The sequence below is a fragment of the Salvelinus fontinalis genome, chromosome 1 (assembly GCF_029448725.1).
Source record: "Salvelinus fontinalis isolate EN_2023a chromosome 1, ASM2944872v1, whole genome shotgun sequence".
In the NCBI taxonomy this organism is placed as follows: Eukaryota; Metazoa; Chordata; class Actinopteri; order Salmoniformes; family Salmonidae; genus Salvelinus; species Salvelinus fontinalis.
Window position 1 is genome coordinate 20752075 of NC_074665.1, and position 23335 is coordinate 20775409.

A 23335-nucleotide genomic window follows, 5' to 3' on the forward strand; every position below is an offset into this window, starting at 1 on the left:
CAGGCAAGGCAGTCATTTGAGAATGCATAAAATTGCATTGAGTTCATCTGGTAGAAAGGTATTGTTGGGCAGATCCCGGCTGGGTCTTCCTCTGTAATCCGTAGTGAACTTTAGCCCCTGCCACATGCGGAGGGCGTCAGAGAGTAGTAGGATTCCTCCTTATTCCTATTTTGTGCTTTTGCTCATTTGATGAGTCATTTTTTCAATGCTGATTTGAATGTCATTGAGAAAACAGAAAGGTGTCATATTGTTTTCTTTCTTCTCGCAAACATGTTTCTAAATGTAAAAGTAATCCAATAAATAATCTAGTTTTTCAAAAGTATCTATAATCTGATTATAATATTTGTGATGCTAACGTAATTTATTACAGTTAAAAAAAGTTGATAACATGGATTACATGGAATTACATGGAATTGATTACATGCAATCAGCTACTGCTCAAACCTGAATGAAAGTGTGGTATTGACAATAAAAGGGGGAAATGTATTAATTGTAGGAACGATTCAAATCTAAATTTGTCTGAGCTATTGAGAGCTATTGAGCTCAAGAGCTATTGAGCTTTTCACTGGCACCTTTATGTGTGTACTAATCAAGTCCTTATTTTCCTTACCAAAGCAATTATGAAAGTTCCACCAATGTGGTTGAACAATGATTGACTAAATTGAGTAAAAGTTACTAGAAACTAGACGCATCTCACTGAAACAACAGAAGCTTCAAACACACAGACCACACAGCTTATCCCAGTAAACAAAGCACGGACAATGTGTGTGTGTGGGGAAAACCAAACCCGTCATGGTAATCAGATGCCATTTGTCTCTCATTCTCCGCTTTAAGGAGTGTGACACTTGTGTGGATGACGCAATGAGCTATGTTTGATACCTTGTTTGTATGGCGAGACCATGGGAGAGACAAGTGAGTCACAGACTAAAAGCCATCACCCCATGAGTCCATCAGGAGCTAGAGACTATTCCACTCAACCCCTCACGTGAACAGCCACTGTAGTCTTTGAAGGCGCTTAAAGATAAAGCTAGCGTGCTGCTATGGACACATGCTCTTAGATACTAAAATTAGTGTTACTGCTCAGTTTGGCCACACCGTCTTCTGTGTCTATTTCGGTAGCCACTCTTCCATGCTTAGCTTTTAGGGTCCTTTGCCCCGCTGCATTTACCACATGGAACTCAGGACTTGAGTAGGTTCAAGGATTTATCTTTGGTTATTTATTTATTCAAAGTCAACTTTTTTCCTGCTTGTAAACTTGTTACTCACTCCTACGATTTTTTTTGCAGATGCCGTTGATTCATCAGGATTTAAGGATTTTTCCTCATGACCCCCCCCCCCCTGTCTTGATTTGACCCTTACCCCAACCAAACATGGAATACACAATCAAAAGGTAAAGCCGAATTGTATCTTTATTTATGGTAATAACTGTCCAAAGCATGGACATGTGAGGGGATGATTGGATCACACAGTCTGAATCATTTCTTTATGTGTGCGGTGAAGGGCTCACAATCTGAACCTTCTACCCTAATACCCAAACAAACATATGGCACATGTACACGACAAACATGTCAATATTTACTTTGAATTTTTATGATAGCCATATGCAAATATATATATAAAAACTTGGACATGTGAGGGGGGTCGGTATATATATATTGGTATTTATATATATATATATACCAACTGAAGCTTTTGTCCAAATTGTGCACTTTTATGAAAGTCCAAACATTTGATCAAAGTTATGAGGCGAACTTTGAAGACGGTGTTTGTTAAGTTGCTGGCACTAACTACATTTACTGTGTATTACTGTACCTTAACTGTATAATACTGAATAGTTACCCTGGGGTGTGATAGGGTGGATAGATAGCCTCTCTACTCTTATTTCTCCTCTGGTATTAATACACCAACTAGAGGCTGGGAAATCACCCTGTCTCTCTAACTGGTATCACATTATAAGCACTGGAAAATAGCTCAGTGCTGGCCAAATTCTCCTGGAAAGTGAATGTATTCTTTCATCTCAGTTACAGTTACATAATAAAGTATATTGTTAAATATTGAGGGCAAAAGATTGAAAATGCATGTGTGTGACTGGCAAAGTTATGATGACTGTACGCAGAGCTAGGCCTATACATGTCTGGATAACTGTTGTTGATCTTGACATGATCATGAATCTGAATCATGTTTCTTCTTCTGTGCTTTTGAATCAAGTTTTACTCAGAGGGTTAAATTGAATACAATACTATGGCATATTCTATACATTCAGTACTCTCACTATGTTTGTGTGTTAATTGATCTCGATCAGCTGCAGCTACTTTTAAGGAGTGTCCCAGTTTTGTAGGAACAATAACATTGACCAATATGCCAACGGTTAAGCTCCCAGGTCAGAATATTGAAATGGGTTAATGAGCTATTCCAGTCCCTCACCCAGATAGCTAAACTAAGCTAAGCAGCTGCTGTAAAGTGCACTGTGAACAACGCTGTGATTTAAATGCATTCTCAGCGCCCCATGTAAACTTATGCTGCACATAAAATGTTTAAAGAGCATTGTGGTGTGTGATTTGCTTATATAAGCTTGACCATCAATCACATTATGAAAATATACACTGCGTGTACAAAACGTTAGGAACACCTTTACTAATGTTGAGCTGCACCCCCTTTTGCGCTCAAAACATCCTCAATTCGTCAGGAAATGGAATCTATAAGGTGTTGAAAGTGTTCCACAGGGATGCTGGCCCATGTTGACTCCAATGCATCCCACAGTTGTGCTAAGTTGGTTGGATGTTCTTTGGGTGGAGGACCATTCTTGATACACACATGGGAAACTGTTGAGCGTGAAAAACCCAGCAGCGTTGCAGTTCTTGACACAAACCGGTGCGCCTGGTACCTACTACCATACCCCGTTCAAAGACACATACATATCTTATCTTGCCCATTCACCCTCTGAATGGCACACATACACAATCCATGTCTCAATTGTCTCAAGGCTCAAAAATCCTTCTTTAACCTGTCTCCTCCCCTTCATCTACACTGATTAAAGTGGATTGAACAGGTGACATCAATACGGGATCATAGCTTTCACCTGGATTCACCTGGTCAGTCTGTCATGGAAAGTGTTCCTATTGTTCCTAATGTTTTGTACACTCGGGGGAATATAATAAGTAGTGTATATCCGTTGTGAAGGTGTCCACAGGAGGAAAATAATCCTGCAGCAACAGGAAAAGTGAATTATTTTGTGGATTATAATAATGGACATTTTTGTAGAGTGGAAATTACTAACATTTGAAGCCTTTTTAAACCTCAAATACACCACAAGTTTGCATTTCCTGCAATGATAGGGTGATGGAATTTAGATCCTGCACCTGTAGTATGTTCTAACATGCTGTTAACATGCTACCCACTTGGTTGTACACAAACCTATATTGATTTATAGGAATGTTGCAAACAATAACAGTGATTACAATGTGATGGCCTTTTCTGATAATAATGCCTATATTAGTCTATTAGTCTGTTAGTCTATAGTCTGTTAGTCTATAGGCATTATTATCTGACTATACCAGGGTTCTCCAACCCTGTTCCTGAAGAGCTAACACCCTGTACATTTTTACTCCAAACCCAGTTGTATCTAACCTGATTCAGCGTATCAACTAGCTAATTATTAGAATATTGTGTGCTAGATTAGGGTTGGAGCAAAAACGTACAGGACAGTAGCTCTCCAGGAACAGGGTTGGAGAGCCCTGATATAGTCAGATAATAATGCCTATAGACTAACATAGTCATACAGGTGTAGGATCTTAATTTGATCACCCAGGTGCAGGATAACTTTTTTCCAATGCAAGAAATATCACACTTGTGGTGTATTTGAGGGTTAAAAAGGCTTCTGAAGTTTTTAATTTCCACTTTGAAATTTCAGAATTGATTTGCCCTAGCAACAAAAAGATTCACTTACAGAAAATGTATCAACCCCTACAAAAATGTCCAATAATTAGTCCACATTTTCTGTTGGTGCGGGACTATTTTCCTGCTGTAGCAAACTGGCTCAAATTAGGATCCTACATCTGTAGGCAGTACAACAAATACACTGTAGTGCAGGGCATCAAGGACACCAGCTCCTATAAAATCTCAGTATTTATGAGACATGAGGTCAAAAGTTCTTTATTGTCATGCTGCTCATATCCATGGTCATACTTGATGTTTTGGAGACGGTGTAGAAGCATCCTCCTTCCCTTGAAATAGCCTGCGGTATGGTATGTGTTTGTCTGTGGTGTACATAGCGACGAGATAGTTCAGTTCACACATATCATAGACACAAAGGTCAGAGTGAGATACAGTACATGGTCTACCAAACAATTTATTGTGCTATCAAAATGGACACAGCCCTTTCTATCGTGTTAGGAGGAATCACATAAAAAAAACACTAAATCTAGCTTGTAATTTGTAAAAACTATTAGGCTGATGAAAAAACGCTTGCATCTCAGAAATGCATCGACAAAAGCCTGGAACTTTCATTGAGCAGATACTGTACATGCTTCAAAGTCAGTCACTATACAATCTGTATAAAGCAATTAAGTGCTGCTGTTTCCTGATTGTGACACTGTACGTATTTCCTTCTTTCCCAGGAAGATGGTAAGCTGACCCAACTGGGGACGCTATAGACTCAACCATCTAAAATCCATTGTCAACCATCAGCCATCACCATGACCTGTGTGGAGAAGCGCCAACACGTGAGCCACCGGAACACCATGCTCCACCACCGCTTCCCCAACGGCTTCACTGAGATCTTCCTGGACGAGACGGACCGAGAGGTCAGCACGCTCACTGACCGAGCCTTCCGGAGCCTGTGCATCGGAGACGAGGCCGTGTACAACGATGAGTTTTCATATGGATACCCTTTCAGCTGTCACAAGCCCCTAGTGGAGAAGCCCCTGAAAAAGACTAAAGACGCTGGTAAAAAGCACAAACTCAATGGTGCCAAAGACACTCAACCCTGGGGTCAGAAGAAGAGCGTGTCCAACGTATTGATTCAAAATAGTGATTTCAAGGACACTAACGGGGACTCGTGGGATAAGTCGGCCCTCTTCAGCATCGAAAGGGAACTATCAGAATTCTCCTCAGATTACAAGAACCTCACAGCCAAGAAATCAGACAAGGATGCAAAGTCCTCCAAGACAAAAAATGGCCAATCTATTTTCAAGTTGCGGAAGCTGAACATCAAAAACTTTTTCCTCCACAGCGAGTTCAGCCCGTTCCAATCGTGGAGGGATTTTAACCACTTTCCGTTAGGTAAGGACGGCATCACCTCCATTCTCCCGGTGGTGGACAACCTCCCTAAGTGGTATGACTCCCCTCTATACAAACAACTGACTGAGGCACATCGAATAGAAACACTGCATGCGGAGGAGACAGAGCAGCAGTGCCAGAAACCAGTATATCCCCCTCTTCCTCCTCCTCGTCCTCCACCCAAGATTCTGCCAAAACCCTCTGCCCCCGAGAAGAGGTCTGCGTCAGACACCTCTGCTAAGGGTGAAACCAGCGCCCCCTGGAGGAGAAACAGAGCGAGAGCCAAGAGTGCTGTACCTGTCAACCAACTGGGAGTACTTTGCCCCCCCACTGAAACCCCAAAACTGGTGGAGGAGATTCCTCTGCTGTATAAAAAGGAAGTCAAGTCGGTAAAGGTGAAAGAAGTGGAGAAGCCATGCTCTTTGACCAATACTCCATTCAGCATTTCTCAGCTGATGACACCCGTAATACCGTCCAGACAGGCTACAGACACCTCAGAGATCCTGTCAGCAGTGCTCTCTCCCTCTCTCCTCGATCTCCCCCTCCTAGACATAGAGCATGTGTCGCCAGTCATATCAAGGTCGACCTCCGAGGTCGTCAAACGAGACAGCTACAAATCTATTGCGTCCAGTTTGTTGTTCAACCTCAAGGATAACAGGAAGAGGGTCAAGAGCAGGTACAGCCCGCCAAAGTTCAAAACCGAACAGGCGGATCGTAGCACTCTGTCTCCAAAGCTGCTGGAACAGAGACTGCTCAAATATGTACAAGCTCCTTCTGACGGTATAGCCTCTGGCTTCAGTACACCTGCCATTCTAGCCTCCGGTTTAAGCACACCTCCCATTCTATTAGATGGACTGCCTATCTGTAGCCCAGCTGTTTCAGAATCTAGCAATGCTGGTCTTAGGAAATATCTAGATTCGGATATATCAGACGATTACTTGATATCCAACTTATTGCAAACCAAAAGAGAGGCTGCGGGTAGCAGGAGCCCTGGTTCGCCCTTCACACACTCAAAGGTGAACAAGTGCTCCCTGACTACGAAACAAACGTACCCAACTCTGAACTTGTACAAGAGTCTGGCGGGGCCAGAGATTAAACACTTCTCACCGTCAATGAGTAAGGATACTTTGTCCATTGCCTCACCCAACAAAGGACTTTCTCTGAATATTTCAGACAAGACAAAGTACCATCCTAGTGCACAAAAGAAAGGGATTTCTCTGAATATACCAGAAAAGCCAGCAAAAGAGAGGTTGCAGCGAAAGGAGAAAGACATTGGTGACCAGCCTGTACATACAATAACGAATACAGCACAGAACAAAGTGGCATCTCCCAATTTACCTGCAGCGCAAGACAAAGTGTCGTCGCCAAATTTAACAGACAACGCTAAACAACCAACAAAAGACACTGTGGAATTGAAGGAAGAACACATCGGTGAACAGACTGTAAATACAAGAGAAGCCATCACAGCCATTAGGGAGACATTAATCACAGCTCAAAATAAAGTGCTGTTCTCGAAAAGAACAGACCATACCAAAAGGTCAACAAAGGACATGACAGAGTTAAATGTCAAAGATACAATTGAAGAGGTTATGAAAGCCGGTTTGGAAGCAATATCCACCGCCCGAACCAAAATATTCTCTCCCAATAGAACAGAAGCTGTAGAAGAATTAACCATGAATAAGAACAACATCGTCAAAACAGAGGCCCCTCAAGAGAAAGATGACAATGCAATTGTAGTAGAGGATAGACATTCGCTTCATTCACTCTCAGTGCCAATTCCAAGCCACAGACGGATAGAGCGACAGACAACAGGTCCAACTGACAACACACTCACCAACGGATTTATAGAATGTGCGGAAAAAGAGAAAGAAATGATTTTGTCAGAAAAGGAGAAGGAGCCGGTTAAAATGCAAGGCAGGTTTAAACATATATTTTCAGCGAGACAAAACAACTATATTAAAAGCCAAAGATATGCAATGAAGGAGAGTGGCAAGAAAGAGCAGGATGAGGAGGATTTTGAACCTAAAATGGAGGTAAATAATAAGAAAGATGAGGATGAAGAAGTACATTATACAGAGAAGATGGTACACAAAGAAATGAAAGATTGCGAAAATAAAGTAAGTGACTTACATGCACTGAAAGAGCTGGAGCAGGCTAGATTGGGTGAACACCTTATCAAGGACAGTGAGAATTTGAACCCCGAACCAGGGATCGATAGGGAGACAAAGGCGAAAAACAATTTAATTTCCAGGGAGCTTAGGAACATCAAAAGGGGTATGCTTTCTATGCGAGGAAACACATTCGCTAAAAAAGAGGCATTTGTGAACAAAGAGAAGGAGCAAACTAAGCATGATGTATTCTCAAAGATAGACAACAACGTTGTTATTAACAGGTCCTTGATCAACGACAATTATGACAAGGCTAAAATGGCACTCGAGGAAATCATATCAGAAAGAGCAGAGAAACGTAAAAAGAAAGTCTTAAAGAATAAAGAAGAGGATGCCAATACAGTCCCAGGTGAGAACCCTGATGATAGTTATAATGTTAGAGTCCAAGAGCGTAGACAAGCGAGACAGGATTCTATCAGGACAGCAGCAGAGGAGGAACAAAATGAGGTGAGAGAGAGGCTAGGAGATCCGAGGGATCATCATCATCAGACACAAGAAATCATTACCAAGACTGAGACAAAACTTGGTGGAAATCACAGGTTAGGTGCCACAATCTATGCTGAAGAAAATAAACTCGCAACAAGACCTATCAGAGAGGAGCAAGAGAATAGAAACATCAGCAATAATGTCAGTGACAAACAAAAACACAATATTAGATCCAGCAAATACTCAGCAGACGAGAGTGATAGAACTGTTGCTAGACAGTTATCTATTGAAACAAGAGATGACACCTCTAAAAACGATGAGGTCGTCAAAGAGGAGAGTCAACCAGACGCACCCGTTCTCAAACCAGAGGTACCACCGAGGAGCAAGAAAGGGAACACTAAAAAAGAGGACGGCACAGAGGAAGAGAAAGAATGTGGGAATGTTATGAATATAATTGAGGAGGATATAAAGAATAGAGAATTTTTAAGTAGGGATAGTACTAATGACACAATTCGACAGCAAAAGAACACACAGGCAAGAGGCAAGGTCGCAAACAGGGAGGCCCTTGATGCAAAGATAAAAGCAGAGAGGCAAACAGATGCACTTGAAACAGAGACGACGACTGAGCAAGATACGCCAATTACACAAAATAATCCCCATATTGGTTTGGCAGAAGAAGACTATTCTAAACGTTCAACGCATCCCCATGGAACAAATACCTCTTTTTCACTCAACGAAGAGAAGGAAAAGGAAATGAAGGCTTTATTAAATGAAAGCCAAACTAATAAACTTCCAATAAGGGAGCCCAAAGCAGAAGAAACACAACACAATATGGAACAACAGGAACAACCCTGTGTAAGAAGGAAGGCCCCTTTGAAACCAGGCAAAGATCATTCAAAACCTTCAAACCAAGTAAACATCACGACTGAGGATGAATCGATAATGGAAAAAGAGACCATGACAAAGAGTCAAGCAGCTGAAGAGTCAAACAAATCAGTTAAGATTAGTGAAGATATTGCAAATGTTGATGAAGATATTAGAGAATTAGTGTCTCCGTTGTCAAATAGCAGTAGTATAAATCCGGGTCAACAGGATCGAACCAGTATGTCCTCGAAGTCATCATATTTCTCTGTCGCGAGTTCATTGCAAAGAAACAACGAAACTGACTCAAACATCTATCACTCTTTGGAGAATTTGATTGCTGAATTAGAGGAGGTTGAGGAAGGAGTAGAGGATGTAGCAGAACGTGTGAGATGGGATTTGGAGACAAAGATAGAAGTGGGGTATTACTCTGTCAGTGATCATGAAAATGAGGAAGTTGAAGACAAGCCAGTAATCCCTTCCAGGCAAGATAGGGAAACATCCCGGATGGAGGACAACGAGGCAAGAGCCAGAGAGATGGACAAAAGTGGATGGCTCCAGAGCCCCATGGACAACACAAACAATCAAACACCAACATCTCAGTCCAACGCCTCTTCACCAGTTCTGGGGAAACCGGCTCTATTCAAAGTGAAAGACAACACATTCAAGCATCATGTCTCGCCTGTAACCAAGACAGTGAAACAGGTTCTGCACAAGACAAACCATGACCCAGCGGAACGTGCACCGTGGTCACCTAGGGAAAGCTTGAGTGGCTCTGAGAGGAGCGAGGAAGATCCTCTCAATCATCTTAAAGAGTCTATTGAAATACCGTCACCCTATAATGTCGCCACCACACCAGACAAACACTTCAAACCCAAAGAGACGGCATCTCCCCACTCTCCACAGTCACCGCTGTCTCCCTCAAAACTAACCCCCAAACACAGTCTGAAAGACCAACGTGCACCATGGTCACCCAGGGAGTGCTTGAGTGGCTCTGAGAGGGGCGAGAAAGATCATCTTGATATCCCTGAACCCCATGCTGCTGCCACCACACCAGACAAACACCTTAAACCCAAAGAGGCTAAATCTCACCACGCTACACACTCCCCACTGTCTCCCACAAAACTGCCGCCTGAAAAAACCCCTAAAGGCCAACAATATGGGTCTTTCCTCACAGTCCCTCAGGAAGATTCCATACATTCGGGGGTGAGTTCATCGTCAGAAGGGGGGACAAGCACAGTGGGTAGACCTGACAACCCACAGGACTCCAAGGTGCAGTCTGGTTCAGTCTGCAGTGGGAATGACACCCAAGGCCCCGGCAGACCCCCCGTGGTCCCTCCCAAGTCAGAGAAGGCCCTCCTCAAAGCCATGAAGCTGACCACCAGAAGGATCCGAAAGGAAGAGAAGGGAAGTCAACCACATAAGAGCCACAGCAGTAGAAGTGATAAAAACAAGAGTGATAAATCATCGGAGCATAAAAATAGTAGCAGTGATAGTATTGCCAAGCACTGTAGTAGTAAGAAGCAACATCAGGAAAGGACCGAACACATCAGCCATAGCAGTGAGAAGCACAGCCGTGATGAATCGGAGCATCAAGGCCGTAGTAGTGAAAAGCACAGGCAGGATGAATCAGAGCGTCAAGCCTATAAGAGTGAGAAACACCACAATGGTGTACCTGAACATCAGAGCCATGCTAATGAGAAGCCCCCTCAAGAAAATGAAGAGCACATCAGTCATAGAAGTGAGAAACACAGGCAAGGACGCAGCATTGACGAACAGAGGCATGGTGAATCAGAGCATCAAGGCCGTAAGAGTGACAAGCAAAGTCATGGTGATTCCAAGCGTCAGGGCCGTAGTAGTGAGAAACACAGCCGAGGGATGCAAGAAAAGAGATTCCGCAGCAGCGACAGAGCTGTCAGTGAGAATAAAAGGCAAAACAGTGAGCGATCCACAAGTGAGAGAACCCCGCGTCATAGAGCTCAGAGCATGGACGGACACATCGGTGATAAAGTGGAACAGAGAATTCGTAGTAGTGAGACATCTCCTAGGGACAGACCAGGTCCGAGGAGTCAGCGTATTGAGAAGTCCATTAGGGAGGAGCTGTCTCAGAGGGGCCGAGCCCAAGAGAGATCCAACAGAGAGAAACCAGAGAATTGGAACCATAGTGTTGATTCCTATGCCAGTGACGTTATAGACTTGACCTCACCTCACCCTAATCTATCCCGCCAGTCCAGTTACACCAGCCAGTTCTCTCGTCAGTCCAGCATCGAGCACGGTTACGCCTCCTACCCAATGACCCAAAGGAAGTTGCTGCAGGATCCAGACTCGGGGCAGTATTTCGTAGTTGACATGTCCGTCCAGGTCAAAACGAAGACCTTCATTGATCCCAAAACTGGGAATTACGTGCAGTTACCTGTTCAGCCTCCTGAGGGCCCTGTGTCTCAGGCCTCCACCATGGAGGTGATAACCGCACCAATGGTACTCTACCACGGTTCCTTTGTCCCAGTGCCTATCTCATCCATCCCATCACAGAAATCCACTGTCCACGCCTCACAGCTGGACCGGGAAGACTTTGAACAAAGGCTGGAAAGGCAGAGGTATAAACACACAAACGATGGCCATCGCTACCTAGAGCCAGTGAACGGCTCCCAAGATCACATGCTAGGGGAGTTCTTAGGCACTGAGGATCTTTATGACTGTATGAGCTGATAGAGCTTTAATCAACTTTGTGAGAAATGTTTAACAGAGTTGAAGTGGAGTGTTAATTTGCATTTGTGATTTTTTTGGTTTATATGAGCTACTTTAGACTTAATATAAAATTGGCATTTGGGAGTGTCTGACTTCAGGGATTCATGTACGATAAATATATGATTTGTAATGTTATTGATGGAAAATGACAGCTTAAAGAGAAAGGACATGAGGGTTCCATGTTAATATGTATTTTCACACGTAGACATGAAGTTTGGTTATACATTTTTATGTATTATTTTGTTATTTTATTGATATGTAAATTTCTGCTTTTTTAGACTTTTTCCACAAGCAGTTTGCCCTCACATAAACACAATTGAGTCCGATTTTTTAATTAATTTAACATAAAGATACATTGTGTTTTAATCTATGTTTCAGTAGTCAATATCAGTCAAAATGCAACTGAATATTGAAAGTCGCACATTACGTTTCATACTAATATCTAAATGCTTGAAATACCATTAATGTACGTGGCAATGATTTATGTTTTGTAAAATAATTGGAGATACTTGGAAATATGTTTGGCAGTATTTTGCATTGAATGGCTAGAAAAAGCAGGTCTACATTTTGTTTTTGTAAATCATTCCAATAAAAAACAGATCTGAAGAACTAGAGTTATCCTTTGCTGTTGTTTCATAATCTTGAACTTGTTAAAATATTAAGTGATTTTTATCCATTTATAAAAAGGCCTACCTTTTCATAGGTAGGTGTCACGCCCTGACCTTAGAGAGCCTTTTTATTCTCTATTTGGTTTGGTCAGGGTGTGACTAGGGTGGGCAATCTATGTTGTATTTCTATGTTGGCCTGGTATGGTTCCCAATCAGAGGCAGCTGTCTATCACTGTCTCCGATTGGGGATTATACATAGGCAGCCTTTTTTCCACCTTAGTTTGTGGGATCTAGATTTTGTATAGTTGCTGTGTAGCCTGCAGAACTTTGCGTTCGTTTTGTATTTGGTTGTTTTTCGGTGTTCATTTTAATAAAAGTAAGATGTTCGCCTACCATGCTGCACCTTGGTCTCCTCATTCAAACAACGAGTGTAACAGTAGGCCTACCAACACATGATGATTAGGCCTAAACTACATTTATTCATCATATTGTAATGCTTTTTCTTATTTGTTTTTCATTCCAATTCATGGTGAGAGATCATATACAAGTGGTTCCAATTGTTTTTTAAATCGCAACCCCATCATGTAAAAAAAGTGATGTAATCAACGGTCAATGTTCACCTTTTTTAATTGGGGCTATGCCAGTCTATTACAAATCAGTCTGATAGTACTTCTGACAGTATTTTCATCTGAAAGAAATATGGTTTGAAGTGAGGGGCATTGTAGAAGAGTCTTATCTTTCAATGATGGGGTCATAATATTTTGAGGCCTAAACCGTTCAAAAGATAGAATCCCATTTGTAGGAAGAAAACAACCACAGTTTCACTCGCAGCCCCCTTTTCAAATCACACGACCCCTAGTTTGGGAAACGCTGTCTTATACCATGCATGAGATTGACTTTTTTTCATGTGAAACTCAGCCCTCTGGCATCATCTAGTGTGTATTCTTTGTTACACTGAAGAGGGAAATTACAACTGTAGTGTATGATTTAGTGTATGATATTGCAAACAAACAAACAAAAAACAAAGATAAAAACACAAATTATTCATAGGCTTACACGATTTAGTTAATTGGGACATCCGAAATACAGTTGCAGTCGGAAGTTTACATACACCTTGGGCAAATACATTTAAACTCAGTTCTTCACAATTCCTGACATTTAATCCCAGTAAAACCCCCTGTTTTAGGCCAGTTAGGATCACCACTTTATTTTAAGTATGTGAAATGTCAGAATAATAGTAGAGAGAAGGATTTATTTCAGCTTTTATTTCTTTCATCACATTCCCAGTGGGTCAGAAGTTTACATACCCTCAATTAGTATTTGATTGGCATTGCCTTTAAATTGTTTAACTTGGGTCAAACGTTTTGGGTAGCCTTCCACAAGTTTCCCACAATAAGTTGGGTGAATTTTGGCCCATTCCTCCTGACAGAGCTGATGTAACTGAGTTAGGCCTCCTTGCTCGCACACACTTTTCAGTTCTGCCCACAAATGTTCTATAGGAATGAGGTCAGGGTTTTGTGATGGCCACTCCAGTACCTTGACTTTGTTGTCCTTAAGCCATTTTGCCACAACTTTGGAAGTATGCTTGGGGTCATTGTCCATTTGGAAGACCTATTTGTGACCAAGCTATAACTTCTTGACTGATGTCTTGAGATGTTGCTTCAATATATCCACATAATATCTATTTTGTGAAGTGCCCCAGTCCCTCCTGCAGCAAAGCACCCCCGCAACATGATGCTGCCACCCCCGTGCTTCACGGTTGGGATGATGTTCTTCGGCTTGCAAGCCCCCCCTTTCCCTCCAAACATAACGATGGTCATTATGGCCAAACAGTTATTTTTTTGTTTTATCAGACCAGATCATTTCTCCAAAAAGTACGATCTTTGTCCCCATGTGCAGTTGCAAACCATAGTCTGGCTTTTTTATGGCGGTTTTGTAGCAGTGGCTTCCTCCTTGCTGAGCAGCCTTTCAGGTTATGTCGATATAGAACTCGTTTTACTTTGGAGATAGATACGTTTGTACCTGTTTCCTCCAGCATCTTCACAAGGTCCTTTGCTGTTGTTCTGGAATTGATTTGCACTTTTCTCACCAAAGTACGTTCATCTCTAGGAGACAGAACGCGTCTCCTTCCTGAGCGGTATGACGGCTGCATGATCCCATGGTGTTTATACTTGCGTACTATTGTTTGTACAGATGAACATGGTACCTTCAGGCGTTTGGAAATTGCTCCCAAGGATGAACCAGACTTCTGGAGGTCTACAATTTTTTTTCTGAGGTCTTGGTTGATTTCTTTTGATTTTCCCATAATGTCAAGCAAAGAGGCACTGAGTTTGAAGGTAGGACTTGAAATGCATCCACAGGTACACCTCCAATTGACTCAGATGATGTCAATTAGCCTATCAGAAGCTTCTAAAGCCATGACATAATTTTCTGGCATTTTCCAAGCTGTTTAAAGGCACAGTCAACTTAGGAATTGTGATTCAGTGAATTATAAGTGAAATAATCTGTCTGTAAACAATTGTTGTAAAAAGTACTTGTGTCATGCACAAAGTAGATGTCCTAAACGACTTGCCAAAACTATAGTTTGTTAACATGACATTTGTGGAGTGGTTGAAAAATTAGTTTTAATATTTCCATCCTAAGTGTATGTAAACTTCCGACTTCAACTGTATATATATAAAGCCCTATTACTAGGCTATTCAAAAACAAATTCACAAAATTTGAATGCTAGATCTGAATTTGTTTAATTTAGACTAAACCAATTATGTACCATGTATTGTATAACAGCACAATCATTATGTTAATTCAGCAGGTTTTTTCGGGCTTGGGCTCATATATATAGTCCTATGCTTATACATAAGCATTTGAATGAATCATCACCTTAGAAAGCACTCTCCATTTGATTGTTAGGCTTTGAAACAGCATCCACATTGACCATGTTTTCCACTCAGCTTCAACCTGTTGTTGAACTTCTTTCTTCACACTGATCAATCACAAATTGTATTTGTCACAGGTGTAGACCTTACTGTGAAATGCTTACTTACAAGCCCTTAACCAACAACGCAGTTTTAAGAAAATAGAGTTAAGAATATATTCACCAAATAAACTAAAGTAGAAACATGTAATATAAATATAAAAAGTGACACAACAAAATAACAATAATGAGGCTATATACAGGGGTACCGGTACCGAGTCAATGTGCGGGGGTACAGGTTAGTCAAGGTTATTTGTACATGTAGGTAGGGGTAAAGTGACTATGCATAGACAATAAACAATGAGTAGCAGCAGTGTAAAAACAAAGCGGAGGGATCAATGCAAATAGTCCGGGTGGCCATTTGACTAATTGTTTAGCAGTTGCTTGCTGTGCGGTAGCAGAGAGAACAGTTTATGACTTGTGTGGTTGGAATCTTTGAAAGAAATGTGGGCCATCCTCTGACACCTCCTAGTAGATAGGTCCTGGATGGCAGGAAGCTTGGCCCCAGTGATGTACTGGGCTGTACGCACTACCCTCTGTAGCACCTTACGTATGCCAAGCAGCTGCCATACCAGGCGGTAATGCAACCGGTCAGGATGCTCTCGATGGTGCAGCTGTAGAACTTTTGAGGGTCTGGGGACCCGTGCCAAATCTTTTCAGTCTCCTGAGGGGGAAAAGGCATTGCCACGCCTTCTTCACAACTGTGTTTGTGTGTGTTGACCACTTTAAGTCCTTTGGGATTTGGTGTGTGTGTGTGAAAACCATACAGCACGTTCGAACTCATTCCACAGAGGGCCGAGTGTCTGCGGGTTCACTCCTCCCTGGTACTTCATTGACGGATTAAGGTCACTAATTAGTAAAGAACTCCCCTCACCTGCTTAATTGAAAGGAAAAAACTAAAACCCCGGACACTAGGCCCTCCATAGAATGAGGATACTGTTTTGATGAGAAGTGTTTGATGTGATTTTCATTTGCATTGATGCCCTCACCCACCTAGATAAGATAAATACCTAAGTGATAATGATGTTCATTGACTCTTCACCAAGCTTGTGACTCTGGGACTGAACACCTCCCGCCTAGCCTGAACCATGAAAAACAGCTCCAGACCATTATTCCTTCTCCACCAAAATTATAGTGGTCACTTTACATTTGGGCAGGTAGCATTCTCCTGGCATCCACCAAACCCAGATTCATCAGTCGGGTTCATCACTTTTTTCTTTTTTCTATTTCTCTTTTGTTTTTGTTCTACTTTATCATATTTTTACTACTGATATTGATTACTGCATTGTTGGGAAAGAGCTAGCATGAAAGGCCTTTCACTGTAAGTGTGCACGTGACAATAAAACTTGAAACTTGAAAACGTGTAGTTTACCAATAACAACCTCATCTTGTTGACAACCATGACACTAAAATAGTTTGATAATTCATGCGCTTTGTTAGTATTGCCAGCATTTCTGACAATAGCAATACTTTGTATTCATAAAAGGGTTTTCTTTCGCGGCAATTGCACCACACCTACGCTTCATTTCAGCACCTTGGTCAGCGCCACAGGGACTTCCATTACTGCCCGTGCCCGGCCTCAAAGCGTAATGAAATATCAATATAAACATGTTAAATTGCAATGAGAGATTTTTATTTCATTTATACGTCCATTTATACATGAATCACTGGACATACTGTAATTCAGTCAACATTTCTGAAACTCGTTGAAAATGTTCCCGGAGAGCAGCTGGCAATCGCACTGTAGTCAATGACAGCCACAGCTGACTGCCACCATATCGTCATATTGTTTAAGAACCACGTTTTCCTCGTCGTCAAAATAGAGAAGGCTGATGGACTGGAGTTTGTCAGGCACGCAGCATGGTGTATTCACGTCGTTGGAGAGCTTTAGCGCATGCATGATGGACTGCACAGTCGCATGATTCGTGGCGCGGAGACTCTCTCCGAGTGGGAACGGGCAGGAGCCCTTGCAGTGGTAAGCATTGTACCCCCGTGGAGAGATGATCCAGCCTGCCCAGCCGATCTCCTCGAAGTCCACAAAGAGGGAGATACGCTGGCAGGACACGGGGCGGCTGCGGGGATAACTTGGGACTGCGCGCCTCCTTCTGCTCCCGCTGTCTTGACGCAATACCATCGCAGGACTGTCATGTGCGGTGCCGTGGCTGACATGTCCTACAAAAATGTACACGAGAAAGGAATATATCAGTATTTCAATAATCATCGACAGTTAGGCATACAACTGCAAACCTCCACCATTCACAGAATATAATTTGATCATTGACAGCCTAGCAATATGCTTGTAGAAATGTTCGTACTAAACGTTCTATGATGAACAAAGTCCAATTCATGGCCTACAATCGGATAAACGTTTATTTTTAACGTTTAATTCTCTCCGTTTGTTTCTTTCAGTCCTACAAGTAGTCATACTGTTGGCCCATTGTTCGATTTCTCTGAGCAATTGTGGTAGTATAAAATAATATAATGTACCTTTTTATAACATGAGAAAAAAGAAGGAACTCGCACACTGTTCTCGATAGTATCACTGCTCTTTTATTGGCTTCGCGTATCGGCTTCACGGCCTTCGTCAGAGCTTTTTCTCATTTTATTCAACTGTTACCATGCACCTGCAAAAAAGACAGCTCAGATGTGCGAGTGCCTTTTGAATTTTGAATACCTTTTTGAATGTACAATATAGCTCAGTATTTGAGTTATTTATTTTATACAGGCATTTTTGCTCATCTTTATCAAGGGTGTAATTCATGTCGCACTCCACTGTACACCTGGGGCGCCTCAGACGTACTGCCATGCATACAGCTGGAGGAACTACACCGAGTAAACTCTACCGAGGAGCCTATGTCTTAGGGCGAGAGAAGGATAACTATTCATAAGAAGCAACATAAACTATATTCATCAACCTTGTTTTTTCATCCATCATTTTTTGTCTGTTTTTACATGAAACGTAGAAAAATAAAACTTTGAAAAGAGTTCTCTCGATGTCTTTTTGTACAACTATGAGTTTGGAGGTCTGCGTGCCTTGTACACGATTCCACTGTTATTCTGTCTGAATATAAAAAAACAGAAATTCTGACCCTGCTAGTTCACCTTGATTTAGTGATTGATTAGTGGTCGAGCCTCTTCCGTCGTCTGAGAATATAACCAGGAAAGCATTCTCCGCACGTGATTCTCCCTGTCTCTCTGAAGACTGCAGGACTGACTCAATCCATTTCCCCGATGGCACAGTAATAACCACCAGAATAACATTATTCTCCTCACTGTTGCGAATCCAGTTGGACACCTTCCATTTGGGAAAACAAATGACGCGATTAAAATATGGAACGGGTGATGTTGAAATATGATGTGCAGTGATAAGACTTGAACAAATCTTACTGTTTGTGTGACGTTGAAGACTTCCCATCCCTGCGTGTATAAAGGCAACAGTCTTGACGTGATTAGATTCCCTCTCCAAGGTTTCACTCTGTTGTCCAACACCTCATATAGGTCCACCTGCGCGCGCAAAGCATACCTTAGGCTAAACAGTACAATATTATATATCGAGTTATCTCAACACACTTAAAAGTGTTTATTTCCAACTAACCTTGTAGAAATGGGGTCCATATGCCTGCCCAAGGAAAAATCGTTTTTTTTGCCTGAACCAGCGAAATTCTGCTTTGATCATTCTCTCATCTCTGGCAAATGAGGACAAATTGAAGAAATGAAACCTTCCACCGGCATGTCCTGCATAAATATATCAAGAATTGTGTTAAAATAAAAAGTCTGAAAGTTTTCCCTTTAAGATAATATAAATATTTTGTACATTATTTTCAAACATGCTTGGTCACAGAAGTTTGTGCGTATTACGCGCTTGGAGATAACTCACCTCTGTCCTCGAAGCTCCGCACCACATTGCCCTCTAGTTTCTCCGAGTTCTTGGGGATTCCATTGGAGTCCGCCAATGAGTTGAACAAGTCCAGCATAAACTGAGGTGCCTTTCTATGAGGCACTGAAGAGCTCTCAGGCAAATCCTTCGGATTGAGCAATTCGACCATCTTCTTAGCCGACTTTGTTATATCCAAACGGTTCTCTTTCCAAACAGTTTCTTTGGATTCTTCGTCATAAGAGATAGTGAACATGGACACGGTTCTTAGCGGTAATGTGAGGACTAGCCAGACGAGTAGACCCTGTAATATCATGCTAGCGATAGCCTAATGAGCCCGACTGGTTATTGGTCAGTGATTAGGCTATCGCCGCCTTTGATAGGAGCAAGCGCCCCTGTCCTGAGGGTAATGGTCGAATGGACCATTTAAAGGTCTACGAATTCATATAGCGGATTTAAATACGGAAGTAGCACCCCCTCAGACAAACAATTAATCATTTGACCTACAAATTGCAGGTTGGCCCAAATAAGAGGGTCATCTTAGCTATTCGTCTGATCCAAACTGTCTCCCTTCACAAAAGATAGATTATTCAATTGTTATAAATCGAATTTAAATGGTAAACTTAACATGACATTATCGTAAATCACTAGGCCTACTGATATGTCAAATACTACCTTAATCTAAATCTGAAAATATCATATGGTTTAACAGATCATTTGAGTTTTCAAGCATAGATTAAAAAAGACGCTATGCTTAACAAAAATACCAATGACGCACGTCCTCACATCATGAACTAGAAGACAAACGTTTTTCTCAGTTTATCCTCGTTTTTTTTTATCTATAGTGTGTTATCCGTTATCTGCATGAGGCCAGTTGGCCCTCAAAGGAACGCACACACAAACCTATGACGCAAATGAAAACGGAGGTTTACTTGTTGTTACGGGGAGTCTCTGTCTCCGTTGGGCGTTGTTTATTGAATGACTCACAGGATTAAATGCTAATGAATGGAGGTGTCACCAAATCCAATAATTTGTGTATTCGCATTTTAAATTAATCGGGGATTATCTTCAATCAAGGGTGAGAACACATTCCTAAAATCGTCTCATTGATCAATGTGGCTTCAATTTATAATGCACTTAATCAAATGATGATCCCCTCATTTGGTGGCAATTACTCGATCACGGTCTTGCTATTACGCACGTGAGCGCAATGGCCAGATGACATATTACCGTATGCGAATTTATTACATTGTGGACGTGTCCCTCATTTTACTGTGTGCATATTTACCATTATACATATCGATTATAATACCGAGGAGAATATTTGCCAGACACCCACACCATGGACATAAAAGCATTTGAACAGCAGTGAAAGTGGACGGTTGTGCATACAGGGGACCCTGCATGTGCGTCATCCATGGCGCAGGGCATATTGGAACCCCCCTCTGTGGCCAATAAACGCAGTGTGTAAGATCACTTCAAATGTTTGGATTGACCATGTGCGGATTACTGATAAACGTGAAGAGAAGCCATATGACCTGGACCGAATCTCATAGGCCTACCACGTTATTCTGCATTGTATTGTATAACAGCGACCTCGTCTCTGCCTTGGTTCTTGGCTGACTGCAGTAGCCTCATGTATACAGCAGATGGCGGCATTGGCCAAAGCATAAGTTGATACCCACTGCATGTTCCTCTGATGTAATCATTTTGACGTGGAGCCTTGTTGTGACTAGTACGGAGTGGGCAATCACTTGAAAAAACATTGCAATTTTCCCCTCATTAACCAATGGTTAGTGCTATCCGAGATCCTTGAGACGTCCCTACCCTAAACCTTAACCTTTACCTTAACCATACCTTAAATTTCAACTTCTATGGGGTGTAGTCAGAGTTCGGACGGGATCACGTTAATCAATAGGTCTACATTTGACATTTTTGTCATTTAGCAGATGCTCTCTTTGAAGAGGTAGGGTTTTAGATGTTTTCAGAAGCTTCTGTTGTAGAGCATGAACTTGCAGGAGAAGTCACTTCTTTTATGTTTGCAGAGAACGACAGGGTGTTGTCCAAGGTCACGCCAAGGTTCTTTGCTCTCTTGAAGGGGGACACTGTGGAGTTGTCAACCATGATGGAGAGGTCTTTGAGCAGGCAGGTCTTCCCGAGGAGGAAGAGCAGCTCCGTCTAGCCGAGGTTGAGCTTGAGGTGGTGGGCCGACATCCAAGCTGAGATATCTGCCATGCAAGCAGAGATGCGTGTCACCATCTGTGTGTCAGAAGAGGGGAAGGAGAAGAAAAGTAGTTGAGTGTCATCTGAAAGCAATGATAGGAGAGACCATGTGAGGATATGACAGAGACTAGCGACTCTAGCTTCCTAGAGTTAGAGGCAGAAGCTTGACATTTTGGGTGATAGTAAGTGGGTTTAGCATTGGACACAAAGGAAGAGAAGGTAGAGAGGAGGGAGTGAAAGGATGATAGGTCCTCCTGAAGTTTTTTTTTTCTCAGCTGCCCACAGCCCTGTTCTGTAAGCTCGCAATGAGTCACTCAGCCACGGAGCTTGAGGGGAGGGCTGAGCCAGCCGGGAGGAAGGGGACAGTGCAAGTTATAGGGTGTAGAAAGGGAGGAAAGTAAGGACGGAGAGGCATAATCAGGAGACAGGAGGGAGAGGGATTTATCTGAAGGGAGAGCTGATAGGATAGAAGAGGAGAAAGTAGTGGGAGATAGCGATCAAAGATTGCAACGGCGCATGACCATCTGGGTAGGGGCTGAGTGGCTAGGGTAGGAGGAAAGGGAGGCAGAAAAGGAATCAATGTAGTGATCAAAGATCTGGAGGGGGGTTGCAGTGAGATTAGTAGGCAAACAGCCTCTAGTAAAGATGAGGTCAAGCATATTGCCTGTCTTGTGAGTGGGAGGGGACTGCGACAGGGTGAGGTCAAAAGAGGCAAGGAGGGGAAAGAGAGTTGGAAAGAAATTTATCGATGGCATACGTCAGGAGGTTGAAGTCGCCAAGTACGAAGAGCGGTGAGCCATCGTCAGGAAATTAGTTTATCAAAGTGTCTAGCTCCTTGAGAAACTCTCTAAGGACACCTGGTGGGCGATAGAGGACAACAATGTCAAGCTTGAGTGGACAAGTGACAGTGACACTGGAATTCAAATGAGGTGAGAGAGGGAGAGAGAGGGAGAAAAGAGAAAATCTAAATTTAGGAGAAAGGAGTAGCCAGCCCTGTGCCACCACCACGACAACCAGATGTTCTCAGACTACGAGAGAAAACATAGTCAGATGAAGAGAGAGGAGCTGGAGTAGCAGTGTTCTCTGAGGGGATCCATGTCTCCGTAAGGGCCAAAAAGTTAAGGGATGGAAGGTCAGTATAGGCTGAGATGAACTTGGCGTCCTTGCCCGCAGATCGGCTGTTTCAAACGCTGCCAGAGACCAGGAATTCCACATGGTTGTGCGTGCAGGGTCCACTAAATGACAAGGGTTGCAGCCAAGAGGTGGGGAGTATCTGTAAAGCCTACAGGGAGAGGAGCAAACAGGTATAGAAAACACACACAGTTGACAAAGCTATAAAATATCAGAAATGAGATCATCAGAAAATAACTAGGTAAGATACTAAAGTGGGAGAGTGGTGTTGGACCTTCCTCTCTTTCCTTCCTCGAATAACTCAGCAGAACTGTCTTTGTTTCGGCAAAAGTCTTAGTTTTGCAACGAGACTGCTGCGTACAGCTGCTGCTGAGAGAACTGAAGTACGAATACTAGTTTCTAATTTCTTTGCAAAGGTCAAGAGCCCCACCTGTTTAGCACATTTTCTGGGGGGGGGGGGGGGGGGCTTGTGTGTTTTGCATGTTATTTTGGCATTAATACGTACCACATATCAGTTTGAAAACAACATCTAAAATATATTTATCATTGAATTAATAAAGCTGCATACAAATATGGTCTCTTTGTTTTCTTGAGTAAGGCAGCTCCAAAATGCAGGTGCTTCAGCCTAGCTCAGTGCTTTCTGTGGTGGTGCGGCAAGCCAGCAGAAAATACGGAGCGTCGCGCCATGATTGGCTCAGTGTTCTGTCACTCATGGGAACACTCCGTCACCACCAAGTCTAAGGGTAGAGCTAGAAAATTCTATCCCCTTGGGTGCTGTCATAGAGTTACATTAGAAGTGCCCATCCAAGAAGGCTCAAGGTCATTAGCCACAGATAAAATGTCGTCAAATCACGTTATATGTACAGTAGCTTTGATTGGACTGATCATGTCAACATCATACTTTCAAAATCTTAGCTAGCAGTTGTCATCATGAAACCAGTCGATAATCTACTGTCAAATCCTTTTTAATCCTTGCCATATTGTCACGAACCGGCTCAAAGCCCGTAACAAAAAGGGAGACAACGTGGAGATAAGGAATAACAAA

General features: G+C 42.4%; 2 protein-coding genes across 2 annotated transcripts; one reads left to right on the forward strand and one right to left on the reverse strand.

The window, feature by feature from the left end:
* Nucleotides 1–978: 978 nt before the first annotated feature.
* On the forward strand, nucleotides 979–12463 carry LOC129836013 (uncharacterized). The gene is made up of 3 exons (XM_055901773.1): nucleotides 979–1189; nucleotides 1287–1390; nucleotides 4617–12463. Exon 3 carries the CDS (start codon nucleotides 4695–4697, stop codon nucleotides 11439–11441), a length of 6747 nt encoding a protein of 2248 aa, XP_055757748.1. The 5' UTR covers nucleotides 979–1189; nucleotides 1287–1390; nucleotides 4617–4694; the 3' UTR covers nucleotides 11442–12463.
* Nucleotides 12464–16673: 4210 nt separating this feature from the next.
* Nucleotides 16674–19595, reverse strand: LOC129851555 (bone morphogenetic protein 2-like). The gene is made up of 5 exons (XM_055918197.1): nucleotides 18940–19595; nucleotides 18658–18797; nucleotides 18450–18566; nucleotides 18165–18357; nucleotides 16674–17234 (listed from the first exon to the last, which is right to left on the reverse strand). Exons 1-5 carry the CDS (start codon nucleotides 19250–19252, stop codon nucleotides 16810–16812), a joined length of 1188 nt encoding a protein of 395 aa, XP_055774172.1. The 5' UTR covers nucleotides 19253–19595; the 3' UTR covers nucleotides 16674–16809.
* Between the last annotated feature and the right edge of the window lie 3740 nt (nucleotides 19596–23335).

Excerpts from the sequence above, each read along its gene's own strand:
- LOC129836013 (XM_055901773.1), top strand. The coding sequence starts at position 4,695 with ATGACCTGTGTGGAGAAGCGCCAACACGTGAGCCACCGGAACACCATG.
- LOC129851555 (XM_055918197.1), bottom strand. The coding sequence starts at position 19,252 with ATGATATTACAGGGTCTACTCGTCTGGCTAGTCCTCACATTACCGCTA. Across the intron at positions 18,567-18,657 it reads ATGGACCCCATTTCTACAAG|GTGGACCTATATGAGGTGTT; the intron begins GTTAGTTGGAAA and ends TTGCGCGCGCAG. Across the intron at positions 18,358-18,449 it reads TCTTCAACGTCACACAAACA|GTGTCCAACTGGATTCGCAA; the intron begins GTAAGATTTGTT and ends CCCAAATGGAAG.